Source organism: Mesoplodon bidens (assembly GCF_964165515.1).
Source record: "Mesoplodon bidens genome assembly, chromosome: 18".
Lineage (NCBI taxonomy): Eukaryota > Metazoa > Chordata > Mammalia > Artiodactyla > Ziphiidae > Mesoplodon > Mesoplodon bidens.
In genome coordinates this window covers 50,775,641-50,802,536 of record NC_138175.1, presented here as the reverse complement: position 1 = coordinate 50,802,536, position 26,896 = coordinate 50,775,641, and the positions used below count along the sequence as shown (strand labels likewise).

General features: G+C 55.0%; 1 protein-coding gene across 1 annotated transcript; it reads right to left on the bottom strand.

Moving 5' to 3' along the window:
* Positions 1–9,324: 9,324 nt before the first annotated feature.
* Positions 9,325–19,413, bottom strand: BCL3 (BCL3 transcription coactivator). The gene is made up of 9 exons (XM_081216929.1): positions 18,955–19,413; positions 17,133–17,286; positions 12,283–12,391; positions 11,840–12,044; positions 11,644–11,732; positions 11,355–11,432; positions 10,575–10,742; positions 10,088–10,205; positions 9,325–9,950 (listed from the first exon to the last, which is right to left on the bottom strand). The coding sequence occupies exons 1-9, from the start codon at positions 19,208–19,210 to the stop codon at positions 9,763–9,765; spliced, it is 1,365 nt and encodes a 454-aa protein (XP_081073055.1). The 5' UTR covers positions 19,211–19,413; the 3' UTR covers positions 9,325–9,762.
* Between the last annotated feature and the right edge of the window lie 7,483 nt (positions 19,414–26,896).

The following is a 26,896-nucleotide window of genomic DNA, read 5'->3' as shown; positions in this document are numbered from 1 at the left end:
GGGTCCCTCCGACGCCGGAGGAGGTGAGCGAGCGGCCGGGAGAGGCGCGGCCCCGCCCAGCCCGAGGTGGGGGCGGGACGGGGCGGGCCAGGTGAGGGCGGACCCTGGAGAACCCGGGAGTGGACTGCCGGTACCTGTGTCCAAAGGGGGCGGGGGCTGGGGACGCTGGCAACTGGGTTCCTTAGAGATGGGGTTCAAACGTCTGATCACCAAAGAAAAGCCGGATGGGGTGGCTTTGGTGGGTGGCGATAGGACCTCCTGAATGGGTGGGAATCGCGGGTAAGATGCCTGGGCCCCTTCTGGGAAGGGCTGAGGACTGGGTCCCAAGATAGCAGTGGAGGAGGGGTTGGGGAAACCTAGGACTTTTGTTGGGGGCGAGAGTGGGGCTGGGAGTTTAGCTACCCAGACCCTGAAGGGGATGGGGTTGGAACGTGGCTTTCCTGGGTCCGTGGCTCAAAGTTTGGGTCATGGGTCGTGGCATGGGATTAAAGGTCAGAGAGCTGAACTTTCTAGGAGGAAATGTTAGGGAAATAGTGTGATTCCTCTGTCCCTGAGAGTTGGGAGAAGGGTGTCTGAGGGAGCAGGAATTTGGTGACATAATTCCTGGGTCCCCACAGCAGGGGCCTGCGAGAAATCGGGCTGGAGTTGAGACACCCAGATTTCCAAAGGAGGCGGGGCCTCCTGGGTCCTCAGGGGATGAGGCGGGAAGATGGAGTTCATGAATGTTGAGGCCCAGGCGCGGCTGCTCAGCGCAGGGCTGAAGAGACGTAGTTCTCTCCCCAACGTGCGCCACCTGTAGCATCTCCCCAGCCAGGGATGTGCGCTGGGCGGCCACGGCGCGGGGGCGTTGTGGGCCGGACCGTCCCTCCGCCCCCAAGGCATCCAGGCCACGCCCCTGGGCGTCCTGGCCACGCCCCGGCCAGGAGACTGGCCAAGTTCGGATTACAAATATGCACATACCTAGAGAATTTCCAATCAGAGAATAATAGTAATAGCTAACATTGATTAAACATTTACTCTCTGTCGGTCCTTGTGTGTCAGGCTTTACATTTTCTCACTGAATTCTCAAAAACTCCTTGAGGTAGGAGGAGGAGAGGGATGAGGATGAGAGATGAGGCTCCCATTGCACCCCACTCTCCTCCTCAGCCCCCATCCCCATCTCTCAGAACCCGAGAATCCTTAACTTGTGGAATCTTCGAATTTACGTCTCAGACTAAGTGAAGACCGGGGCTTTGCCGTCAGGATGGAGGGGTCTGCCTCCCAGCTCCCTGCGTTCTTGCGTCCTCTGAGCCTCAGCTTCCACCTCCGCGAAACAGGATGAAAACCCACTGGCCTGGCAAAAATTCAAAGTTTTGATTATACCAAGTGTTGACCAGGAGCTGATGGAAGTGTAAACGGACAAATTGGGTTGGAGAATAACTTGACAGGATCCATCAAAGCCTTGGCAGGGCAAGGCCATTGCCAGCTACCTCCTTCAGAGCCGTGGCTTGTAAACACTTTTGCTCACATTGGGACGTTATACACCCGAAACAAACAGTTTCACAGGGCAATCCTTACCCCGACTATGTGCATGCGCTTTCGTATCTTCTATTCAATTTAATTTAATTTCATCAAAGGGAAAATTGTGTTTGCAACCCACGAAATTGATTTCACAACCCACTAATGGATCTTGTTGGGCAGGTTGTAAAATACTACCCTAAGAAACTCCAAGAGACGTGTTCAGGGATGTTAATTGCAGCCTTGTCGGAAATGGAGAAAACTGGAAACAGGGCAAGTGTCCATCATCAGAAGCAATGAATACATTGTGGTATCCGTTCACAAAGGACTCCCACAGAGCAGTTCAAGTGAATGAACTGGACACACATTCCAAGGACCTGAGTCGTAAAAACGTAATGATGAGTGTACTGTGTTGAATAGTACCCCTCCCCCATTTGTGTCCACTGGAACCTATGAATGTGACCTTATTTAGAAAGTTTTTTTTAATTTAAAAAAATTAATTTATTTTATTTATTTATTTTTGGCTGTGTTGGGTCTTCGTTGCTGTGAGCAGGCTTTCTCTAGGTGCGGCAAGCGGAGCTACTCTTCCTTGAGATGTGCAGGCTTTTCACTGCTGTGGCTTCTCTTGTTGCGAAGCACTGGCTCTAGGCGCGCGGGCTTCAGTAGTTGTGGCATGCGGGCTCAGCAGCTGTGGCTCGGGGGCTCTAGAGCGCAGGCTCAGTAGTTGTGGCACACGGGATTTGTTGCTCCGCAGCATGTGGGATCTTCCCCGACCAGGGCTCGAACCCGTGTCCCCTACATTGGCAGGAGGATTCTTAACCACTGCGCCACCAGGGAAGCCCAGAAATAGCGTTTTTGTAGGTGTAACCCAGTTAAGATGAGGTCATACTGAATTAGGGTGGTCCCTAAATCCAATATGACTGGAAATTTGGACACAGACACAGTTATACCCACAGGGAGAAAGCCATGTGACAACGGAGGCAGAGATTGGAGTGATGCATTTATAAGCCAAGGATTCCTGGGAAACACCAGAAGCTAGGAAGAGGCAAGGAAGGACCCTCCCCTAGAGCCTTCAGAGAGAGCATAGTCCTGCCAGCACATTGGTTTGGGGCTCCTAGTCCCCAGAATTTTGAGAGAATAAATTTGTTGTTTTACGCCACTGAGTTTGTGGTCCTTTGTTACAGCAGCAACAGGAAATTAATACAATGAGTTAAAAAAAAAAAAAAGCAAGTGCAGAAGGATTAGTACAACACAATGTTGTTTATAACAGGTAAGAAAACCTGCAAAGGGAATTCCCTAGCGGTCCAGTGGTTAGGACTCTGTGCTCTCACTGCCGAGGACCCGGGTTCAATCCCTGGTCAGGGAACTAAGCCCCCACAAGCTGCACGGCGTGGCCAAAAAATAAAGAAAAGAAAAGAAAACCTGCAAAACCAATGCTCTATATTATTGGGGGATGCATTGTATGTGATAATAGTATGAAACCATGAGTGGTAATGTTGAGCATTAAATGCAGGACATGTCGAAGGAAAAAGATGGACTCTGAGGATACAATGGGACTGTGATATCGTTAACGCTTTAATTAAAAAAAAACTGGGTCAAATATGGCAAATTGGTTAAGAGTTCATATAGTTGCAAAGTGGATACAAAAGCAGTGGATGAGGGTTTCCCTGGAGGTGCAGTGGTTAAGAATCCACCTGCCAATGCAGGGGACATGGGTTCGAGCCCTGGTCCGGGAAGATCCCACATGCCGCGGAGCAACTAAGCCCGTGCTCCACAACTACTGAGCCTGCGCTCCAGAGCCCATGCTCTGCAAGAAGAGAAGCCACCGCAATGAGAAGCCCGCACACCGCAAAGAAGAGTAGCCCGCGCTCACTGCAACTAGAGAAAGCCCGCCCGCAGCAACGAAGACCCAACACAGCCAAAAATAAGTAAATAAAATAAATAAATTTATTTTAAAAAATCAGTGGATGATAAGAAAAGATACTGAAAAATCATTATCATTTAGGGAAATGAAAATCCAAACCACAAGGACATCCCACTTCACACCTGCCAGGAAGGCTATAATCAAAAAGACAGACAATAATAAGTATTGGAGAGGCTGTGGAGAAACTGGAACCCTCAGACAGTGCTGGTGGGGATGTAAAATGGTGCAGCTGCTTTGGAAAACGGTTTGGCAGTTCCTCAAAATGTTAAACATAGAGTCATTGTATGATCCTGGAATTCCATGCCTATGTATATATATCAGAGAGAACTAAAAACATATATCCACACAAAGATTTGTGGAAACAACTTAAATGACAATGGATAAATGGGTAAATTAAACGCAGTATTCCCATATAATGGAATACTATTTGGCCATTAAAAGGAGTGAAATATTGATACAGGCTACAACGTGGATGAACCTCAAAAGCATTATGCTAAAGTAAAAGAAGCCAGTCACAAAAGACCACATATTGTACGACTCAATTTATATAAAATGTCCAGCATAGGCAAATCTATAGAGACAGAAAGAATATTAGGGGTTGCCTAGGGCTGAAGGAAGGGGGTCAGGGGGAAATAGGGAGTGACTACTAATGGGCAGGGGGTTCTTTTGGGGATGAAGAAATGTTTTAAAATTGATTGTGGTGATGATTTCACAACTCTCTGAATTCACTAAAACCACTGAATTGTACACTTTAAATAGTTGAATTGTAGGTTATATACATTATATTTAATAAAACTGTTTTTTAAAAGTGGAGGCCGGACCCCAGGGTAGCCACAAGAGGGCGCACTAAGCACAGATTTACCTCCTCCCTTGGGAACTGAGTTTCTCAGGCCCTGCCCGCAGACCCTGGCCACACCTCCGATAATCTGGCCACGCCCCAAGGTTCTGACCACACCCCAGGATATGGCCTGCCCTTCATCCAGGCCACGCCTCTGAAACTTTGCCCACACCCCCAAGACCCTGGCCACACCCCGAGACCTTAACACACCCTAAAGCCCATGTCACACTCCAAAGCAGAGTCTGAAGCAGCAAATTCACACTCGCAACTCCCCAAGCTCTGAGCACAGATGCGTGCACAGACTTAAATCCTCTTAGAAACACAGAGCCTTAAAACCACGACTTTTAATTTGCAAGCGTTCTTTTCTTTTCTGAAATCATTTTAAACTTATAGAAAAGTTGCAAGAATAGGACAAAGCTTTCTTGTATACCCTTTACCCAGACTCATCAATTGTTAGCAATTTGTCAATTTGCTTTATTATTTGCTCTCCCCCTCCCTCGAACCATTTGACAGTAAGTTTCAGCCATTTTACCTCTTTGCTCCTAAACACTCCGATGTGTATCTCCACATCTAAGAACATTCTCTTACACAGTCACAGTATGGTTATCAAAAGCAGGACAGTTAACAGTGATACAATACTAGCATGTAACACTGCAGCCTATATTCAAATCGCCAGTTGTCCCCAAATTATCCTTCATAGCAAACCATTTTTTCCAGTCCAGGATCCAATCTGAGATCATGTATTGCATTTAGGTTTTTTTTTTTTTTTTAAATTTAGTTTATTTATTTTTGGCTACGTTGGGTCTTTGTTGCTGACCGCGGGCTTCTCTTTGTGGTAGCTTCTCTTGTTGCAGAGCATGGGCTCTAGGCACGTGGGCTTCAGCAGTTGTGGCTCTTGGGCTCTAGAACGTGGGCTCAGTAGTTGTGGCACACGGGCTTAGTTGCTCCGTGGCATGTGGTATCTTCCCGGACCAGGGCTTGAACCCGTGTTCCCTGCACTGGCAGGCAGATTCTTAGCCATTGCGCCACCAGGGAAGTCCTGCATTTAGTTTTGATGTCTTTATATTGTCCTTCAGTCTGGTACAACCGCTCAGCCTATCTTTGTGTTTCATGAAGTTGACGTTTTCAATAAATCACAGGCCACTTCTTAGCTCTTTGGTAAGATGTCTAGATTTGGGTTTGTCTGACATTTCCTTCTGGTGGCAGGAATATTATAAAAGAGATGCTGTGTCCTTCTCAGTGCATGGTATCAGAAGGTACACGATGTTGGTAGTCCCATTCTTGGTGATGAATTCCTTCGCTTGGTGAAGATGAATTGTGGAATCCCGGACTCACTGACTCACCAGTTCAGTGTCTCCCCTTTCTGGGCCTCAGTTTCCCTTTCTGTAAAATGGAGGTGTGGCTGACTTGAGGGTCTGCTCACACACCGAACCAGTAGATGTGTTCTGTTTAGTTCTTATGCTTTTAAAAGCATTTTGGGGGGACAGCACCCACATTTAAGATTTGGCAGATTTCACGCAAGCGCTTGGAAAAGATATTCTCTGACTGAGCATCTGGGTTTACTCAGGGTGGTGATAACAAGTGAAACTTTGCAACAGGGGCTGGGCCCCCGGAGAAATGCATTGTAAGTATGACTTCTGGCTCTAGAATGCAAGGACTTTCACAGATGAGAACAGTTCTTGGTGGTGGTGGTTAAGGGGGGTGTTTAATTCTGGGAAGGCTGGGGGGGGACTGGAGACCCTCTATATAGCCCTTCTCCCCTCTCCTTGGAGTCCTTCTTCAGGGGAAGGGGGCTGGGTGTGGAAGGACACGTGCCCAGTCCCAAGGTCAGGAAGCTGAGAGGGGGTTTCCATGTGTGGAGAAGCCAGATCCTTTGTTTTAGAGAAGTAAGTTACCAAGGTCAGGGCCGGGTTCATCTTTTGAACCCGGGGATAATTTCTCACACACAAAGCGGCACATCACTTACAGTCTGGACCCACAGATACAAGGAGATCTTGACACACACTGCAGGCTGGTGATGGGGCTGGCACCTACACTCTCATCAAATCCTCATCAACCCATCAGCCCTCAGACGTGGGCATTATTCCCATTTTACAGATGCGGAAATGGAGGCTCGGGGCCTGAAGTCACCTGATCAAGGTCACATGGCTAGGGAATGGAAGGGCTGGACTCGAACTCAGTTCTAACTCCGGGGCCTGTGCTCTCAACGATACACCACCTGTTATCTTGCACCCTTTCCACACACACATGCATGTGCACGCACAGAATAATAGGCACAACCACAAAGAAACTTCCTGTGAGTCAAGAGGGCCCAGCGACTATGAGCGTGGGTTTAGGAGGCAGGAGACCTGGCCTTGGATGGGCAACTTGCTCTCTCTGAGTCTCAGTTTTCTCATCTGGAATATGGGTGCCATCATGGTCAATACATGGCTGCTAATATTTGCTCCCAAATTGGTCACACAGTGTGACAGGGGACCAGACACAGCCACAAAGAATCGCGGACACCATAATGCAATGGGTAATGGGTGAGGCTCACTCATTCTACCATCACTTCTCAGGGGTCTGCTCCGTGCCAGGCAGTGTGCTGGCTGCTGTGGGTAGGGCAGCAGGAGGAAACTGCTCCCTCCCAGGGCTCACGGTCTGCTGGAGAGACAGTCATTGCACATGACCTTGCTCATGTGGTGGGATTATCACGTGGGAAGTTCTCACACACAGCTGCTTGCAGGGCCCAACAGTCACCCTCTGTAGTGGGTTGAGCGGTGGCCTCCCACAAAGATATATCCCCATCCTAACCCCCCAGAACCTTTAAATGTGACCTTATTTGGAAAAAGGGTCTTTGCAGATGCACTTAAGGTTAGGATCTCAAGATGAGATCATCCTGGATTACCTGGGTGGGTTTAGGGCTAAACCTAATGACAATTGTCCTTATAAGAGCCGGAAGAGAAGGCACAGACACACAGCAGAGGAAGCCATGTGAAGATGGAGGCAGAGATTGGAGAGATGCAGCCACAAGCCAAGGAATGCCAGCAGCCACCAGAAGCTGGAAGAGGCAGGGAAGGATCCTCCCCTAGAGCCTTTGGAGGGAGTGTGGCCCTGCTGACACCTTGATTTTGAACTTCTGGCTTCCAGAACTGTGAGAGAATAAGTTCATTTAAAGCCATCTAGGGGTTTTTTTGGGTTTTTTTTTTCATTTTTTTTGTGGTACGCGGGCCCCTCACTTTTGTGGCCTCTCCCATTGCGGAGCACAGGCTCCGGACGCGCAGGCTCAGCGGCCATGGCTCATGGGCCCAGCCGCTCCGTGGCATGTGGGATCTTCCCGGACTGGGGCACGAACCCGTGTCCCCTGCATCGGCAGGCGGACTCTCAACCACTGCGCCACCAGGGAAGCCCCTAAGCCATCCAGTTTATGGCCATTTGTTACAGCAGCCCTAGGAAACCAATACGTCTTCCAAATCAGGCAGCTCTAGGGACACCATAGCCCAGAGGCAGCATGAAAAGCACTGGCACATGGTCACAAACACACACAAAAAGACGAACGGCCACCTAAGTCAGGAGGGCCATGTGCACGTGGGCTACCCAGTCAGAGCTGCCCCAGAAGTGCGTGTGCATGGATGTGTGTGCATGTGTGTACACACACACACACCCCTAGCCTAGACCCAACAGTGTCTCCTAGGAAGACGTTAAGGCAGTGGGCCCCACAGATACAGCATGTTCTGGAGTCATCGCAGCAGAAATGTTCACAATCACCAAGACATACAAAGACCCAGAGGCCCAAGGAGGGCCCGCCAGACTGAAAAACCCACACTCAGCATCACTCAGAAACACAAACACGTGGTCACTCAAGAAGACCAATAGAATGGGACCAAGGTTGCCAGCTTCTCCCAAAGGACACCCCTTTCTCCAAGGCTGGAGGCACTGGGGGCTGACATGGGGTCCAGCCCTTTCTTAGGAGTTCCAGCTTGTCCTTGCCCCCCCCACCCCATTGTACATCCATCTTCCCTTCCCAACGGGCGAATCCCTGTAACAAATCACTTATCCATATACCCACTGCCTAGTGATGTTGCTTCTCTGATCGAATAAAGACTCTGATGATATTTACATCCTAACCCCTGGAACTCTGTGAATGTTACTTCATATGGCAAAAGGGATTTGGCAGGTGTGAGGAAGTTAAGGGTCTTGAGATGGGGAGATTATCCTGGATTATCTGGGGGGAGCTGGGGGAATCACAGGGTCCTCCTAAGAGGGAAACAGGAGATCAGAGTAGATGTACAGATAGAAGCAAGAAGGTGCTGTGATACAAGGAAGGGGCCATGAGCCAAGGAGTGCAGGCGGCCTCTGGGAACTGGATAGTGCAAGGGACCAGATTCTCCTCTAGAGCTTCCGGAAGGAACCAGCTCTGCTGACACTTTGACTTTGGTCCAGTCAAGTTGATTTTGGACTTCTGACCTCCAGAACTATAAGAGGATGAATCTGTGTTGTTTTAAGCTGCTGAATTTGTGGTGCTTTTTTACCGTGGTAACAGGAAATGCATGCAAACCCTGATACGTAAGAGACTCGTCCAGACAGTCAAAAATATATATGTATGTCAGGGGGGCCCTGGAGCCACTGAATAAAATGTGACACACCAAGCAAGGCAGTCACATAGAAACAATCACACGATGACCGCAGGTCGCAATGTTAGGAACACTCACAAATGCTACACGCACGGAGACCCAGAGGCAACTGGCATCAACAGTTTACCACAGGTACGCAACAGTCAGCTGTGGTTCCACAGGGACCCACAAACCGCAGAATCCTTCAGAAGCATACATACACACACATGCACTATGGAATCCAACAGGGTCCTCTGGAAAGATGTCACACTTCACGTCGTCCCCAGAAACAAAGGCACAGTGACACAATGACAGAACATTTACAACACACCGTAAGTCCTAGAGTCACCCACACATGTCACTGTCAGTCTGAGACTCACATAGAATCAGCTGGATACAGCACTCAGGTGGGCACACACACAAACACACTTTCTCCAGACCTCCTCATGAAAGAGGCCTAGCAAAGCCACGGATATGGTACAAAAATAGTTTATTACAAAAGAAATCCAACCAAAAAGCCTAATAATTTACATTGATATCAGTGCCTGGCTACAGCCCATCTCTCCCTCCTTACTGAACTGGGTCAAGGCCAGAGGGGAGGGCTGTTCCTTGGTTCCACCAGCTCTGGGAGAGGAGAAGGAAATGAACGATTGGGTGAAGTTCCAGATGGGAGACTGGTGCCTGAGAATAATAGGGTAAGAGTCCCGGGCTGGGGGTGGGGACGAGATGGGGGAATATCCATGCTGAGAAGAGGGGGGCGGTTACAGGTAAATATATGTGCCTCTGTGCAAATCCTGGTCCAGAAGATTGGGGGGGGCAGAGAGAGATCTTCACAGTTTCCGGGAGGGCTGAGACCCCGTAGGGCAGCGAGGTCCCTCCTCATGAGTCCGAGATCTGCCCCCCCATCCCTCTCAGCTACCTCCTGGAGCTGGGGAGGGGGGCACCGGCCGGCCAGGGGCTCGGAGGACCCCGGCATAGGGCAGGAAGGTCGGTGGAGATGAGGCAGGAAGGAAAAAACTGGGGGGAACCATGGGGAATCCAGGGGGGTCCTTGGGGGGAGACTGGGAGGGCGAGGAGGGTGGTGATGCTGACAGAAGACCTGTGGGAAGAGAAGAGAGAGGAGGGGTGAGGGCAGCGAGAGGCTGGATCCAGGGAGAAGGGGGCTGGGGACCCCCACTCCTGGGCTCTGAGGGAGGGCGGAGCTGGGCTGCTGGAAGTTGGAAGCCGGTTTCTCACCATTGGAGCTGAGGCGGCTGCTGCTCTCAGGGGAGGTGGTGGCACTCCGGTCAGGGGAGGGTTCTGGCTGGCATGCAGGAGCAGCCCGTGTGGCCTTCCCTCTCAGGATGTCGATGACCTGTCGGGGGATGGGGGGGTGGTGTCATCACCAGGCCACCCCTGCCCACACAGCCCTGCCTCTCTCCATCTCTCCTAGCTCACGGGGTCTCCTAGCTCAGGGAGCACCGCCTCTTTCTCAGTACGTGCAGGGGGACAAGTCACTTCCTTTCTTTGTGCCTCAGTCACTCCTTTGTCTAGAACTCACACCCACGCCCTCAGGCTCACCGACTCGCCTCCGCGCCCTGGCACAGACGCGCACACGCCCACCGCCGCATCCCCTTGCACGCACGTGCCCACTCACTTGTCACATCCGCGCGGACCGGCGCTCGGGCAGACACCCCTGCAACCCCTGTAACCCCCGCCGCCACCAGCGCGCACACTCACTCACCCGGCGGCTGCGGGCCACCATGAGCGGCGTGTCGTTGTGGCAGTTCTTGAGGCCGCTGTCTGCGCCGCTGCGGACCAGCGTGCGCACGAGCGGGAGGAGCCCGCGGCCTGACGCCGAGTGCAGCGCCGAGCTGCCCGAGTACATTTGCGCGTTCACGTTGGCACCGTGCTGCGGGCGGGGAGGCGCGGGTCAGGACCACCGCCAGGTCCCGGTGGAGGGGGGCGGAACCCAGGGGGCGGGGCCACAGCGAGGGGCGGGGCCGGGCGTGAGGGTGGGAATCACAACCTGGGGCGGGGCCAGATCGGGGTTGGGTGATAGAAGGGTAGAAGTTGGAAACAAAGGCGGGACAGAGCGGGATTGGAGGGGCGGCGCCGAATCAACCGGAGCTGGACTCGGCAGCCCCGGCCAAAGAAGGGGCGGAGCCAGAGAAGGGAAGGGTCCAGAGTCTGGGCCTGATCCTGGACGGAGTCGGGGCGGAAGGACAGCGCGGGGACAGGGCCAAAGCCGGAAGGCAGGATCAGCAAGACTCTAGGTGGTTGGGGCCTGGGACCTTTTGGGGCCGGAGGAGGGATGGGAGAAGACCCGGGACTAGTTCGTAGCCTGGAGGGGTAAAGTCCTAGGGTTGACAGAACGAGGCCTAGAAGGAAAGGTCGGGGCTGGAAGCGCAGCAAGAGCAAGAGCCAGAACTGGAAGGCGGCGTCGGTAGCGGGGATGGGGCGACAGCCGGTTGGTGTCTGAGGAAAGGGTGGGCGAGAGTCCACGAGCAGGGGCCTTACCCACCTGTAGCAGCAGCTGCACCATGCTAAGGCTGTTGTTTTCCACGGCGTGGATGAGTGGGGAGCGGCCACTCTTAATGTCCTGCGGCAGGGAGGGAAGGTTTTAAGCGTCTCCTAGCACTGCCCAAACAGCCGGCGGCCCGCATCCTAACCGCTTGGTCCAGCATCTCAATCCCCTTAGATTCTTCAAGCCCCACCCCACCCATTCGGGATCTCTCCCACCCAAGCCTCGCCCCGTTGGCCCCGCCCCTCTCTGCTCCTCTTGGCCCCTCCCCCGGCCCAATCGCGCTCACCACCGCGTCGATGTCCGCGCCGTGCTCCAGCAAGAGCAGCACCGCTTCTTGGCACTCGGTGTTCACGGCCACGTGCAGGGCGGTGAGCCCTGAAGGAGAGGGAGACTCAGTTAAACCTGGGCCTGGGGCTTTGCAGCCTCAGAAGGACTCCAGGTCCTGCCGGACAGCCCCACCCCGCGCCCGGGTAGATGCTCACCGTCGTAATTGCGGGCCTCCAGGTCCATGGTGCCCCCGGCCGCGCTGTCCAGCAGGGCCCGCAGGCAGGCCGGGCTGCGGTGCTCGCAAGCTAGGTGGGCTGCCGTCTGGCCGTGGCGGTCCAGTGCCATGGGGCTGGCACCGGCCATCACCAGGAGCCGGACCACAGACGGCAAAGTGGTGATCACAGCCAGGTGTAGCGGTGTCTGGGGAACAGAGACTGTGAGGGACCCGTTCCCTGCCCTGCGTCCCAGTCCTGCCTTCCTCAGAATTCCCAAGTCCTGACCCCCAGCTGTAGTCTTAGGCAGGAACCAGAAATCTGGAGCACCTCCTCCCTCAGATTCAAGAGTCAGGGCCCCCAGCTCTTCTTCCCGTAGGAAACAGGAGTCCGGGTTCCCAAACCCCTGTTCCATTAGATCCAGGCCCCCAGGCCCCCAGCCTCACCTGCCGGAGGTTGTTGTAGATATCCAGCTCCCGGCCGCCATGCTGGAAGAGGTTGACTAGCCGATGCACAGCTGGCAGATTGCCCTGCACCACCGCAATGTGGAGTGGCCTGGGGGTGGAGGATCACAGGCATTAGAGGCTGGTCACCTCTAACCCCCATACTCTTAGCAGTGCTAACTCCAAAATGTGCAGGATACTTTAGAAGTGTCTCTAGAATCCAACCACTGCTCCCCACCCCCACTCCATCCTGTCAGGCACCACCATCTCCTCTCCTGGACTGTCCCCTCCTCGCTGGCCTCCCTGCTTCCATCCTGCTCTACTGTCTGTCCCTCACATAGCAGCTAGAGGGACCCTTTTAGAACTTAAGTCAGGTCATGCCCCTTTTCTGCACAGAATCCTCAGAGTAAAGTCCTCACCGTGGCCCACAGGCCCTGTGTGATCTTGCCTCCTGCTCTTCAATTCCATTTTTTTTTTTTTTTTTTTTTTTGCAGTACACATGCCTCTCACTGTTGTGGCCTCTCCCGTTGCGGAGCACAGGCTCCGGACACGCAGGCTCAGCGGCCATGGCTCACGGGCCCAGCCGCTCCGCGGCATGTGGGATCTTCCCGGACCGGGGCACGAACCCGTGTTCCCTGCATCGGCAGGCGGACTCTCAACCACTGCGCCACCAGGGAAGCCCCTCAATTCCTTTTGATATCATCTCTGTCCATTCTTCTCAGCCCACTCTGGCCACTAGTCTCCTTGGTGTTCCTCAAACATACCAAGCATGCTTGCCTCCTAGGCCTTTGCACTGGCTGTTCTCTCTGCTGGGAAGAGTCTTCCCCCCATACCTGCAGAGCTAGCTCCCCTCATTTGGGCCTCTGCTAAAATGGTACAGCAGCGGCTCCCTCCCCCACCCTCGGCTTTATTTTCCTCCAGTTCATCACCTGATGTGGTACACTTTACTTGTTTCCTGTCTGAATCTCCCCAGATAGAATGTCAACTCCACCAGGGTAGAGCGTTTGGTGCGCTTCCATCACTGCCCAGTGCCTAGGACAGTGGCTGGTGCTGAGCAGGTGCTCCACAAACACGCTCTGAATAGAGGAGTCCCTCTCAACGATCCCTGGCCGTCCTTGAAGCTGGTAACCATATTCCCACCCCGCTCAAGGCCACAGTTTTCTCATCTGTGGAATGGGTGGGGATGAACTCGATACCATCAAGGTCTCCATCAGTGGTGACTGGAGATCACGGTCAGCCTCCATCCCAAGGGTATGTATGTGGAGGAAGTTTTGCCCAGAAGGGAGGTGGGACAAACTAGTCACTGTTTGGGAAGCTGGACTGCGCAATCCAGGTCCCCCCCCTTCTGGACTGAAGGACTCATTCCCTCAGCTTCTGGGAAGGTTGTCAGCTCTCGGCTCTCTCTGGGAATTACCCTCCGCTGAAAAGAGCTGCTTGCCCAGGTCATGGGGGTGAGGTGGGTAGATGCCACCCAATGGCATCCAGTGACTGGTCCGTGTGGGCGTCGAAGGCCTGGGCTTCTGGCCCCAACTCTGAAGGCCACTCCAGCTGCAATATTCCCTGTGGGATAACTGAGGCCCTGATGAAACTACGTAGCAGCTCAAATTCTCCCTGTGCCCAGTCCTGCTTCCTCCATCTCGGTAGGCATTGATCTGGATAACACTTTTCAATAAACGTCCTGCCCCTTCCCAGGGCCCCCAACCTGGAAAAGCCATTTAGAGCGGAGAGCAATCTGGGACGACTGTATGGGGTGGGGGACATTAGCGCTGAGGGCACAAGGCTGACTGGAGGTACACAGTCCCTACAACCTTTCTTTAAAGGCCATTTTCTAGAGCAACTTCTTTCTCACCCACCACTGCTTGCTGACAAACCAGAGCGTGGCTAAGAGGGGTGAACAGCGGTTCTCCCAACTATGGAATCTGCATGCAGAATCCAGCTCCCTAGGTACTGGAGGCAGAGAAATCCTGCAGCCCTGGGGGCTCTGCCGGGGCTGAGTGGGCCAGGGTTGCAAATTGCGTTACAAGTCTCTCTAGCTGTGCGGCTAGGTGGCCCTTTACGGCCTCGGGTTTCTCCTCCATAAAGTATAGCCTACAAGAACGCCCATCTCCCAGTAGGAGATTATGCAGGTGTAACGCTGAACCTGGATCCTGAGCCGAGAAAGCCAAATTTAAACAGAAATCTTGGGGGAGGGGTCGGACCTGGGCCAGGGCCCCCTTGGGAAGGGATCCCTCCCCTCCCTGCATCTCCCAGGACGCCCGGCCTGGGCCCCCTTCGGGGCGGGAGGGGTTAAGTGAGGGCAGAGGGAGAAAATTATTTCAGAGAAACCGTCCAGGCCTGAGTTCCCATAAACGCGCGGGCCGCAGGGGGTGGGGCGGGGCTGGAGGAAGTGGGGACGGGAGGGGCGGCCCAGCCCTCGGACTTCCAGTAACAGGTCTGCTGGGCGGGGCTCGGCTTCCTGCTCCCGGGGGAGGGAAGCCTGTCCCGTCGGGGATCTACCCCGGCCACCCGGACACCCCAACTTCCATCCTCGAATAGGGCGGAGAGGGGAGCCTAATCCAAAACGATCTAGTTACCCTGGGGGTAAGGGCCCCAACTTCTCCAGCCAGGGGACCCCTCTGGAACTCCACCCTCCAGGGCTCCGACTCCAGCTGGCTCCCTAACCCCCACATCTTGGCATCCATCCCCAAGATCTCTTGGGACCCGGGAATACGGTGCCCTAACGCTTTGCGGATACGGACTTTCCCCTTCCCTCCGAGTTCTAGATCCCCAAGATACCCTGCCCGCTGCTCCTTCCCCGCTCCGGGGTCACGGAATGCAGTCCCCCAACCTCTGCTCCCTGGGACTCAGAACGCGTTCCCCCCTCTCATGGAGACCCAGACTTCCATCTCCCCAGTGCCTCCTGACTTCTTGGTGGCAGGGGGGTGGGGAGGTTGTCCGAATGCCCTGAGATCTTACTCCCCTGAATCCCTAGAAGTCCAGCCTCCCAACCATAGCTTCGCTGCTCTGGGGACCCAGACCTAGCGTGTCCCCCCTCCCCCGCCCCTGCCTGGCCTGCGCCTGCTGCCCATTCCGGTAAAGTCTCGGCCCCAGCGGAAGGGGTTAAGGTTAGAGGGAGCGCCAGGAGGGGGAGGCTGCGAGTGACGGGTGCTGACGTGGGGGAGGCAGAGCAGCTGGGCTGCGGTCAGGTTCTGCGGGAAGGGATTTCCCCCAACAGGCAGCTGAGGCAGAAGTGTTTGCTTTGGGGGAGAGCGGGGAGGGCGGGGAGGGCGGCTGGGGCGTGGGGCTGGAGACTGGTGTGCCAGGTCGCCTCTGGTGCACCCTGCTTTCACAGGCTGCAAACGAATCACCCCTGGGGACAGATACAAATTAAATCTATTTCACTGATGACCCCAGACATCGTACCCAGACTGGGCAGGAACTAGCTTTAGCGAGCCCTGTATATGTATATCTCAGGCACTTTCTCCTGCTTGGGTTCACAAGGATAAGTCCACGACAACCCTGAGAGCTCTGTTCAACCAACCAAAAGCCACTCCCATGTACTGAGCACCTACTGTGTGCCCCACCCCCCCGTTCTATGCACTGTATGTATGTACATCACTGCACTGAATCCTAATTGTGATTATGAGCCCGGATTTCCAGATAGGGAAACTGAGGCTCGAGGATGTGAAGTCACCCAGGAGCCAGTGGTGGAGGCCCTCCCTTTCCTTGTAGAAATAGGCTTGTCCATCCCATCTCCACCTGTGGTGTCCAGTCCCCAAACCCATTCCCAGATAATCGCTTTATAGAAATCATTTCACTTCTGCCTCACAGAGACCCTCATCTTATGCTTCCTGTTTTTACAGGGGGAAACTGAGGTAGAGAGGGGTGAGAAAGTGGCCAGCTGAGATTCAAACCGAGGTCGATAGAATAACAATAACCATGGTGGTCAAGTATATCGAGTGCTTACTATGTGCTAGGCCGTCCCATGCAGGATTTCTCAGCAGCTTCATGCTGCTCAGAAGCATGTCCCTCAAACGGCAGATGATAAAACCATGAGATTTGGGAAGTCAACTTAAGGGCTCGTCAAATTAATTTAGTGGGCTATGACCAGGAAACAATGACACAAGACTGGAATAGAAAATCCCAAAGTAGATCCCAAGTCGTAAGGGTGAGTGTTGCTTTGTTCTGTGAAAATTTTTTTTTTTTTTTTTTTTTTTTGCGGTACGTGGGCCTCTCACTGTTGTGGCCTCTCCCGTTGCGGAGCACAGGCTCCGGACGCGCAGGCTCAGTGGCCATGGCTCATAGGCCCAGCCGCTCCGCAGCATGTGGGATCTTCCCAGACCGGGGCACGAACCCGTGTCCCCTGCAGGCGGACTCTCAACCACTGTGCCACCAGGGAAGCCCTGTTCTGTGCAATTTTTATTTCAAGTTTATATGTGCGTGTATGTGCTGGGCTTAGTAAAAAGCAATAACGATAATAATACCAGTAATTAATACATATTGAACAGGCAATCTGCGAGGCTCAGTGCTAGGAGATTAACATGTATAGTTCATATAATAAATCGGTCAGTGAGATGTCTTCCTCATTTGGGGATTTTGATAAAACATTTGAAGCCCACAGCTCCAAAAACAATCCTGGGAGGTAACTGCTCTCAGGGTGCCCAATTTTTCAGAAGAAGAAACTGAGGCCCAGAGAGGGAAAGGGGCTTGCTCAGAGTCACACAGACAGCGGTGGAGACAGGGTTCTAACTCAGGTGCAGGTAACTTGAAAGCCCACGCTGAGTGCCCCTGTGCTGTGGTGGGTGGGTGATGTGGGTGGAAGGGTGGTCTCCCCACTCCCTACTGCCCTCCATGAATGGGGGACTGTCACTCACGTGTCTCCGTCCTCGTCCGCATGGGTGGCCATGGCGATGTCAGCCGACAGGGGGTGTTCCATGGAGCACATCATGGGGTACAGGGGTGTAGGCAGGTTCAGCAGAGGAAAGGGGGAGCCCATTGTCGGGGTGGGGTACAGGGACAGTAAAGGTCCTGGGCAGAGAAAGCACATGCGTGAGACCAAGCCCACAGGTCTTCAACCCACCCCCCACCTCCCGGCCTTCGCTACTGCGTGTCACCTGCCCCTTTTCCCAGGTCCCTTTTGCATCTCCTACTGAGTCCTCAAGGCGCAAGACAAACTCCTCTACGGTATCCCTCCTCTGGGCTCCCGCAGCTTCCCGCCCCAGCCCTGGACACTCTCATTGTCACATCTTTACTTGTGTCTGATGCCCCATCTCCCACTAGGCAGAGAGTCCCTTAAGGACTGAACCCCCATCATCACTCAGCAGGGGGACCTCAGGGTCTGCTTGCTGAGTGAATTTGTGGCTGAGGGAAGTAAGGATGGATGAAGCATTGGATGCAGGGTGTGGGGTGAATGTGTACAGAGTTTGGGGAAAGGGAGTGCTGCCAAAAACATGTTCAGATCAAACTGTTGGAAGGGACCATGGTAGCAGGCAAATCCATATCCACCCATCACACAGATGGGGAAAACTGAGGCCCGGGTTCTCATCGGGGGAATGGGAAAAAGGAGAAGGCTGTGACAGGCCTCCTGATGCACAGCTTGAAGCTGTACTCTGAGGGGGTGGAAGGTGCAGAAACTAGGCAAAGGTCTGGAGGCACTAGGCATGGGGTCTCTGCAGCTCTGAGGGTCACTCCGAGATCGTGAGGTGGGCACAGCTGTGGGAGGGGCCACCCCCTCCTGGAGGTCAGGGACGGAGGCAGGATCGGGAAAATGGATTCTGGCCTTCTCTGTCATCTCCTGGTCCTTGGGGGCTCCCATTCCTGAACCCCCAAGTTTCCTGGTCCTTGCATGTCCAATACCAGGCCTTGACACCCTGAGGCCTTCTGCCCGGTGACCCCTGAATCCTTCTTCCTGGTTCTAAACCCTTGAGTCCCAGAACTCCCCAGTCCTGCCCCCAATTCTTAGACTGAGCCCAAGCCCCCTAAGGCCACCTGACCTTGTGACCCCAGTGAAGACACTGATCACTTGCAAGCACACAGAACTGGGTGCTCAGAACCCCAGATCTCTGTCCTGCTGGCTCCTTAAGGACCCCTGGTATCTGGATCGGTTTCCTTGGGTCCTTGTGATCCCAGATATTGGGGTGCTCAGAACTCCAACGCTGTTCTCCTAATTCCCGTCGTCTCCCGATATCTTGGTTCCCGAGATTTTGACATCTGGGGATCCTTAATATCTGTTTCCTTAGAACCCCAGTCTCTGTGCCCCTGACTTCCTTTGACCCCACATATAGTTCGGGATGCCAAGAACCCTAGTTTCTTGGGTCCAAGTGCTGATTCCTTATAACCCTAGATATCTGGGTTCTGAAGAGTTTATAATTTTGTGTTCCTGGGGCTTGATTCCCTAAGAACCCATTTCTGTACTGCTGGGCACTGTCTCCTAGCTCCCTATATGTGGCACTCGGACCCTGGGCTCTATCCCTCAGGGCCCCCTGACACCCAGCCTTCCTACAACCCCGATATCTGTGTCCCAAGGCACTGCTCCCTGAAGCTCCCATATCTGCACCCCTGGGACCTCAGGCTGTGCGCCCAGCTCCCCAGGAACCCCATATCTGTGCCCTTGGGACCTTGGCTTCTGTCCCTCAGCTGCCCGAGGCCCCCTATTGCCTGGCCCCCACCCGGCCATGACCTGCGGAAGCCACTCACCCTGGTAGTAAATTGCTTCTGGCCGGGCCAGGCCGTGGGGGGGCGCAGGCACCGCTGGCGTGTCTGAGCCACCGCGGAGGGGATCCGGGGGGACGACGGGGCCCGCAGCGCCGCGGGGGGCGGCGGGCTCCGGGGAGGGCGCGCGCAGAGGGCGCTTGCGGAGCGGCAGCGCGGCGCCTGGGGGTCCGGCGGCCTTGGGCCGTGTACGCAGGTCCACGGGCCCCTCGTCCATGGTCCCCGCGGGGCATCGGGGCATGGGGCCGCCGGGGACGGCGGCCGAGCGGGCGGCCGGAGTGCGGCTGGGTTGGCGGCACGGGAGGGTGGCTGCGCCGAGCGCCGGGACTTCCCCTGCTGCCGGCTGAACTGAAGGGACTTTTGTCGGCCCGGGCGGTGCCGACAGCCCGCCTCCCCGCCCCCGCCCCCCCCGGGGCCACCCGTCCGCCCCAGGGGTTTCCTGGACCCGCCGCCGCTCCCGCCGTCCCGCGGTGCAGCCTGCTGAGCGCCCCGCCCGCGCCGCGCCCCGCGCCCGCCCCCTCCCAGCCCCGTGGCTCCCGGAGCGGCCGGGTCTTGGCGGGGGGCGGGGGGTGGGTAGGAAGAAGGCGGGGTCGCGGGTTGCGGGGTCCCCACCCCTGCGGCTGCGGGCGTCAGGCTCTGTCTCCGAGTTTTTGTCTTTCTGGCTATAGGCCTCTGTATCTCTCAGTCTGTAACTCTCTCTCTCTGGCTTTCGGGTCTGGATAGATGTCTCTCTATCTCTGTGTCTCTGTTCTCAGTGTCTCTGTCTCTATCGTCTCTTTGCTTCCCTCACCATCTCTCTGTCACTCGAGTGCTGTCTGCTTCTCAGCCTCTCCCCCAGGGAGGCAATTCCCTGAGGCCCTGGGGTCGCTAACTCGGGGGTTCGATTCCCGACTCCTACTTCCTCGCTGGGTGACCTTGACCAGGCACTTCCCTTCTGTGAGCCGTTTCCTCCTTTGTGGGAGCGAAAAGACGCACCCGGGGCAGGGACTACGCTCCGCAGGCGCCCAGGCACTATCCCTCTGCCTGCCCTGCCCCCATCTCTGCGTCCTCCCTGTCCCTCCTCAGCTTTGGGTCTGAACTTCGCTGGGGGTGGTGTTCGGTGGGGAGTGCGCCGGAAGCAGTGAACGCGTCTCTTCCCGGCGGGGTCCCTGCACCCAGTCGGAGCCGCTGGGCACAGGGTGGGTGCTCCGGGAATCCTCGATGCACGGAGAAAGAAAGAGACGTGGCGAAAGGGGCATGGAGGTCGTGAGAGACTAAGGAGGAGGGAGACGGGGACATAGCAAGAGCCGCAGGGCCGCAAGACCAGGGTCACAGCGACCAAAGCCCGGGCCCAGGAGGCGGGGACCGCCTGGCTCTCCTTCTGCCCCACGTCCCGCTCCCATCCCGGGCGGGGTTGGTAGGTGGGGAACAGGCCAGGCTGGTTGGGGGCATGACTCAGAGGCAGGCAGGAGCTGCGGGCGGCTGGGCGGGGTGGGGTAAGGGGGGGAGGGAAGAGCAGAGGCGGGCTTCTCCCGTGTCCCCTCCCCGGCCGTCCTTCTCCCCGCCCCGGGGAGGGGCCCCAGTCGCGCGGGGCTTTCCCGGATTTCCCTGGAGGCGGGGCCGTCGCTGGGGTTGAGTGCCGGTCACGGAGTTACCGGAGGCGGAGCGGAAGGCTTTGGGGACCTAAGGGGGCGAGGGAATGGGTGCTGTACCCCGGGTCTGTCCAGGCGGCTCACAGGGTCTCCTGGTTCTGTGTGTCTCCTCATGTCTCTGCATCTCCATCCCTGGCCTCCCTCTCTCTGTCTCCAGTCCCGTCCCATATTTTTGTCTCCCGATCTGTGGCTGCGCCTCGTCTCCCCTTCCTGGGACCCTGAAAATGGGTGTGGGCCCCCGGTTCTCAGAAAGGGACTTTGCCCAAGACTGGGGCCCCACCCCAGTGGATCGTTAACCGGGATGTGAGGAGCATCTGTGGGCTGACACAAGCCTCACCCTGTTCCCCCTTCTCTCCTTTCTGCCTCTCTGGATCTCCCCCCTCGGCCGCCTGTAATGGGAGAGCAACTGGGGCCAAGACCTGGGTTCAAGTCCCACTTCCACCCCTTGTTGACAGTGGACCTTAGACAGGTCATTTCTCTTGAGACTCAGTTTGTTCTTCTGGAAAATGGGGCTGATGTCACCCCCTGCCCGCAGAGTTGTGGCTACAAGGGAAAAGGCGAGGGAATTAGGGTGGAAAGTCTGGGGTCCCCGCCTACCCAGCCCTCACCTCCCGGGACTCTCAAACACAGGGGAGGACTGCGATGTAGAGCACAACCCTGCTGTACAGAGGGCACCTGGGCCTCGGAGCAGCGGGGCTTGTCCAGGTGATGACCCTAGGAAGTAGCGCTGCACGGCTGCCTCAGGCCCTCCCACTCCCCGGCTCCCTTGCGGCCGGTGGAGAAATGGCTGTGGGCCCAGATAAGGGCAAGGGGGTGTCTGCGCTCGGCCCACAGGGGCTTGGAGGGGCTGAGAGAGAGGGCGCTGGGGGTTCTGAGTCTGAGGATGGAGGAGGGATAAAAGAGTCTGAGGGAGGAGGATCTGAAGGAGAAAGACAGGTCTGAGAGAGACGTCGGTTGTCTAAGGGAGGGGAGAGAGTCTGAGGGAGGAGGTGAGGGTCTGAGGGAGAGGGGGAAGGTCTGCGAAGGACCAAGTGAGGACAGTGGCTCCGAGGGAAGAGGAGAGAGTGGGGGTGGGGGGCGGTTAGAGGATGAAAGATCCGAGGGAAGAGGAGGTTTGCAGAGGGTCTGAGGGTGGCGGAGGGGAGAGCGGCGTGCTCGGGGAACCGGCAGGGACTGAGGGGAGGGAGGAGAAGGGAGGCCTGGAGTCAGCCCCGCCCCGCAGCTGTCTCTGATTTCCCAGAATCTTCTGCTGCTCAGGAAAGCCCCAGCTCCCACAGCTGCCTCCCTCCAGTGTCGGGAACGGAGGATGAGGAACCAGGATGGCTCCCCCCTCCTTTCTCCCCTTGCCCCCTGCGCCCTCGGTGGGAAGGGCCAGGGTCTCCCCTCTCTGGGCCTTGAGCTCTGGAGGTCCCCCACCGGGAGGGGCGGCCCCTGGATGAGTCCCAGAAACTTCCCAGAGAAGGCCCGGAAGTCCTGCCTGGTGTCTCACCACTTTCCCTCACACAGGCCACCCTTTGTACCTGTTCAGATCTCCTGCCTCCTACTGTTTCTTCTCCCCTTGTCCTTCCCCAAACGTCCCCGGGGGAGGAAGGGCCACGATTATACCTGTTCAAGGTCCCAAGAGGGAAATGAAGTCCTAGCTAGAAGGCTGTGATCCTGGAACAGCTTTCTTGCTCTTGGTGGGGTCGGCGGGGTGGGGAGAGCTCAGTTTCTCCTAAGAGGAGAAGATTGGGCTGGTCAGACCCTAAGTTCCTATTGGCTTCTTTCCTGGGCCTTCTCCTCTTTGCTTCTGACTGAGGCCTGGGTATAAGTCCTGTCTCGGGCTTCCATTAGCTTTGTCACTTGCAGCAGTTATTTAACCTTACAGAGTCTCAGCTTCCTCATTTAGAAAACAGACTAAATCAAGAAAATACGCTTCCATTCTGTAGGTCCTGAGTTATAAAGTGCTCAATACAACATAGCGGCCATTGTTATTCTTCCTGTTATAACCATTCTTCCTGTTATAACTTGGCATAGGAATAATAACAATTATTATTATTATTATCAGTTAACCCAAATTGTCAACGGCAGGACCCATTCCATTGAGGAAATTAGGATTCAACATGCTGGGCTTAGAGACATGGGTTTGAGCCCTGGCTCTGCCATGTGCTGGCTGCGTGACCTTGGATAGGTAGCTTTCCCTCTCTGTGCCTTTGTCGTGACGTTATGGTTGGGGATGATAACAGCTTCTGCCTCCCAGGACTGCTGAGCAGATTGAGACCAGGTGTGCAGAATGAATGGCTGAATGAATGAATGATATCTGTTCTCGTCTCCACGTTGCCTGCCTTCACCCACCAGGTCAGGTCTTTCTTGTCACCGTTTTCCACCCAGAGATAGGACAAGATGGACATATTCAGTCTAGCTGAGCTCCCACTAGGAATTGACCCACTTCATTCTCTTGACACCTTGTGAGGAAAAGTCAGTGAAAATCCCTATTTTACAGAGAAAGAAACAGGCACAAAGGAGTGAAGTCACTGCCTAGGGAAATGTGAGAGACAGGGGAAGTCATGTTTTTAAGCCAGGTCTCTGTGACCCCAGCATCCTGGTTGCTGCACCACTTACCTGGGAGAGGTGGTCATTGGTCCCAGAGACCGCAGGCCTTCCCTCTCGGCTCTAATTCTAGACACTTCCTGGGAAGAAATGATTTAGATGGGGAAACTCAGGCACAGGAGAGGCAAGGTCATGTGCCCTAGGGTCTACACTCTTCCTACAGTGCTCTTCTGCAGGCCAGGGAGGGTTGAGCCGACGGAGAGAAGGTCACATTGCAGCAGGAGGGAATCAAGTTAGCTTTAAGAGAGGCTTGGGGAGAGCAAGTGAATTTTGCAGACAGAGGAAAACAGAGACGGTGAGCAGGATGGGAAGGGACTTGCCCAAGGTCACACAGCCTCCCATCTGGGCTCTGGGCTGCAAGTCCACCCTGGGTTGGCAGGCGGCTCTGTTCTCTGAGGCTCCACCCCACCCCCAGGGGTGAGTGCAGGCCCGCTTCCTGGAGCATGCCCTGCACCTCCTGGTTCCTCCCCACCCTGGGGCCTTGGTGGCTACTGGAATCCCTGGCACTAGGCAGGATCAGCCCATCTGGGACTTGGGCCAAGACTTAATCTTCCCCTTTCTCCCTCTTGCTGGGTCTGCACGCACTCTGCTGAGTCAGAGGATTGCAACATCCTCTCCAGGCAGGCTTTGAGACTGGACACCCTCCCCGGCATTCACTGCCTTGATCAGACAGGGGCGATGTGGTGGGAGAGGTTTGTGGATATCAGCATCTGCCTTGGGCGGGGGTAGAGGGGGTGGTGTTCTGGGAAGGTCAGGTGTAGGGCAGAGGGGTCCCAGTGAGCTGATGGTGGACAGTCAGGAGGTATAATGCTGAGCCTCAGTGTCCTCATCTGTAAATGGGGCTCACTCTAATTGTGTGGGTTCAAACCCCAGCTCTGCCACTTAGCAGCTGTGTGACCCTCGGCAAGTGACTTACCCTCCCTGAGCCTCAGTTTACTCATCTATATAATGGGGTAAAACCAATGCACGTCTTACAGGATTGTTGTGAGGGTCAAATGAATTAGCACACGTTGGCACAGGCTGGCGTGGAGTAAGTTGTCAGTAAATGGAAGCTGTTATTTTCAAATGATTGCTGTTATTAATATAGGGTATGGGAGGGCTGCCACAGAGCCATGCTGCTTGGATCCTCTTTTAAGAAAGGACTTGTGGCCCAGCTGCCAGGTGTGCAGATGGCTAACAGTTGTCTCCTTCAACTTGGTCTCCCTCAGCTTGCCAACTGGGGACCTGGTCTCCTGGGCAGCCTCTGGCCATTGACACAGCCAGGCAGGGTTGGAAGCTCTGGCCATTTCCACCTACTGTGGGATTCCTCTCATGGGCAGTCTTTGCTTCAGGGGCTCCCCCTGGGGCTGGCATCATGGCCTGATGGTCCCCCTCCCCAGTTCTGCTTCCCCCACCCTCTTTTCTCATAAACATTTTGCCTTCCTAATTGTAAGTGTCTGCTTTCTGGGGGACCCCATCCACGACAATGGGCTTTGGAGTCAGACAACCTGAGTGTGAGTATCAGCTCTGCCTGAGTGGCTTTGGAGTGGCATCTGATCTCTCTGGGCCTCAGTTTCCCCCTCTGAGTCATGGGGATGATAACGTGATGGCTGAGAGGATCCAGTGAGTTAGCAATAGCGCCTTCAGCACTGTTGTCTCCATCATCCTCATTTGTAAGGAGTGAGACGAATCGAATCTGGGTCTACCTTCCACTCTGCCAGTTTCCAGCCCTGTGGCCCTTGCCAAGTGCTTTGCCCTCTAAGCCTGGTCTGGCCCTCTGGGTCCTGCGTCTTCCATCAGACTAGCTCACTGAGTGGTGTAGCTTGAACCTTACTAGGAGCACTTAGTGAGATTAAGTCTTGTCCCCAGTATTAAAGGGCAAGCTATGAATTACCCAGGAGGAAGCCGGTGCCTGTGTCACCCATCAGCCTAACCACTCCCTGAGATGGATGACCCTCCCCGGATGAACCCCCTCCTTCCCAAGCCCACCTTCCCAGGGCAGAGCACAGAGCCTATCTCTGAGGAAGGGACACCACCTTCCCTGAAAAGCTGGCCTTTTCCCTGGAAGTCGGTGCCTCCCCAGCCCGAGGCCACAACCTCCCCTGCAGCCACCACAGCTTAAAAACGCAGATGCGAAAGTTCCCCAGGCTCCTGGAAAAGCAGGTCACGCCAGGCCCTTCCTCATTTGACAGGGGCCCCGGTGGACTCACCTTCCCTGGCCCCAACCGCTGTCCCAGTCGGGGCCACCCCTGCCCTGCAACACTTTCCCACAAGAGTGAGGACCGGGCGGGCGTGTCTCCACTACCCCTCCTGCCCCGTGGAATCAGGTCGCAGGCTGGGAGCGAGCGAATCACTGCACTGAAGCCTCCCAGCTGCTCAACCCTGGGCGGGCTGGGTTTCTACATCTGAAAGCCTGGGGCTGGTCACCTGGAGCCCTGGCTCTGGGCTGGCTGGTGACAGCTGGGGTACACGGGACCTCTTACTGTCAGGCTCCGTGGGAGATGGGAGTGAGGGTTGGCTTGTGGCATCTCCTTTGGACATTACCCACCTCTGAACTTGTCACTTTGGTCTCCTGTGGTCACACGGTCACAGGACATTCGCTCACTTCTGGGAAAATCAAATTGTATCGTGTGTTTCACATCCCAAATTCTCTTCTGTGGCTTCTCACCGCACCCTCCTGCCCCAGCCTCAGGAATTTTGCCCCCTGGAGAACCAAGTCATCTGAGGAACAGAGAGGTGTGGAATCGTGGGATGAAAAAGAATATATATTTTAAAATTATGGACCATGATGTGGAGAATTGCATGACATAGAATGTTCCATTTTGTGAACAGTTAGGCTCAGAAATCGTTCTGCCAGTTCCTTAGAAGCCTCTTCAGGCCTCTTCCAAATCGGAACTCTCTCTCTTCTCCCTCCTCTCAAGGTAGCTCATTCTTTTTTTTTTAGATTTTTAATATTTTACTTATTTATTTTTGGCTGCGTTGGGTCTTTGTTGAGGCTCTCAGGTTTTCTCTAGTTGTGGTGAGCAGGGGCTACTCTTCATTGCGGTGCGCGGGTTTCTCACTGTGGTGGCTTCTCTTGTTGCGGAGCAGGGGCTCTAGGTGCACGGACTTCAGTAGTTGTGGCTCGCGGGCTCAGTAGTTGTGGCTCGCAAGCTCAGTAGTTGTGGCACACGTGCTTTGTTGCTCTGCGGCATGTGATATCTTCCCGGACCAGGGCTCAAACCGGTGTCCCCTGCATTGGCAGGCGGATTCTTAACCACTGCGCCACCGGGGAAGCCCAAGGTGACTCATTCTTTTATGCTTTTACTGCTTTATTTTTACTACCTGCGAATACACACTTGACCACTACAGTTTTTTTTGTTTTTGTTTTTGTTTTTGCGGTACGCGGGCCTCTCACTGTTGTGGCCTCTCCCATTGTGGAGCACAGGCTCCGGACGCTCAGGCTCAGCAGCCATGGCTCACGGGCCTGGCCGCTCCGCGGTATGTGAGATCTTCCCGGACCGGGGCCCGAAGCCACGTCCCCTGCACCGGCAGGCGGACTCTCAACCACTGCGCCACCAGGGAAGCCTGACCACTACAGTTTTGAATTCATTTATTTATTTATTTTGCAGGACTGAAATTGTCTTTATTCACATAAGACATGGTTGTGTACATAGAAAATCCCATATCTATGAAAAGCCACCATAATAATTCAGCAAGTCTTAGAATATTAGGTCAATTTACAAACA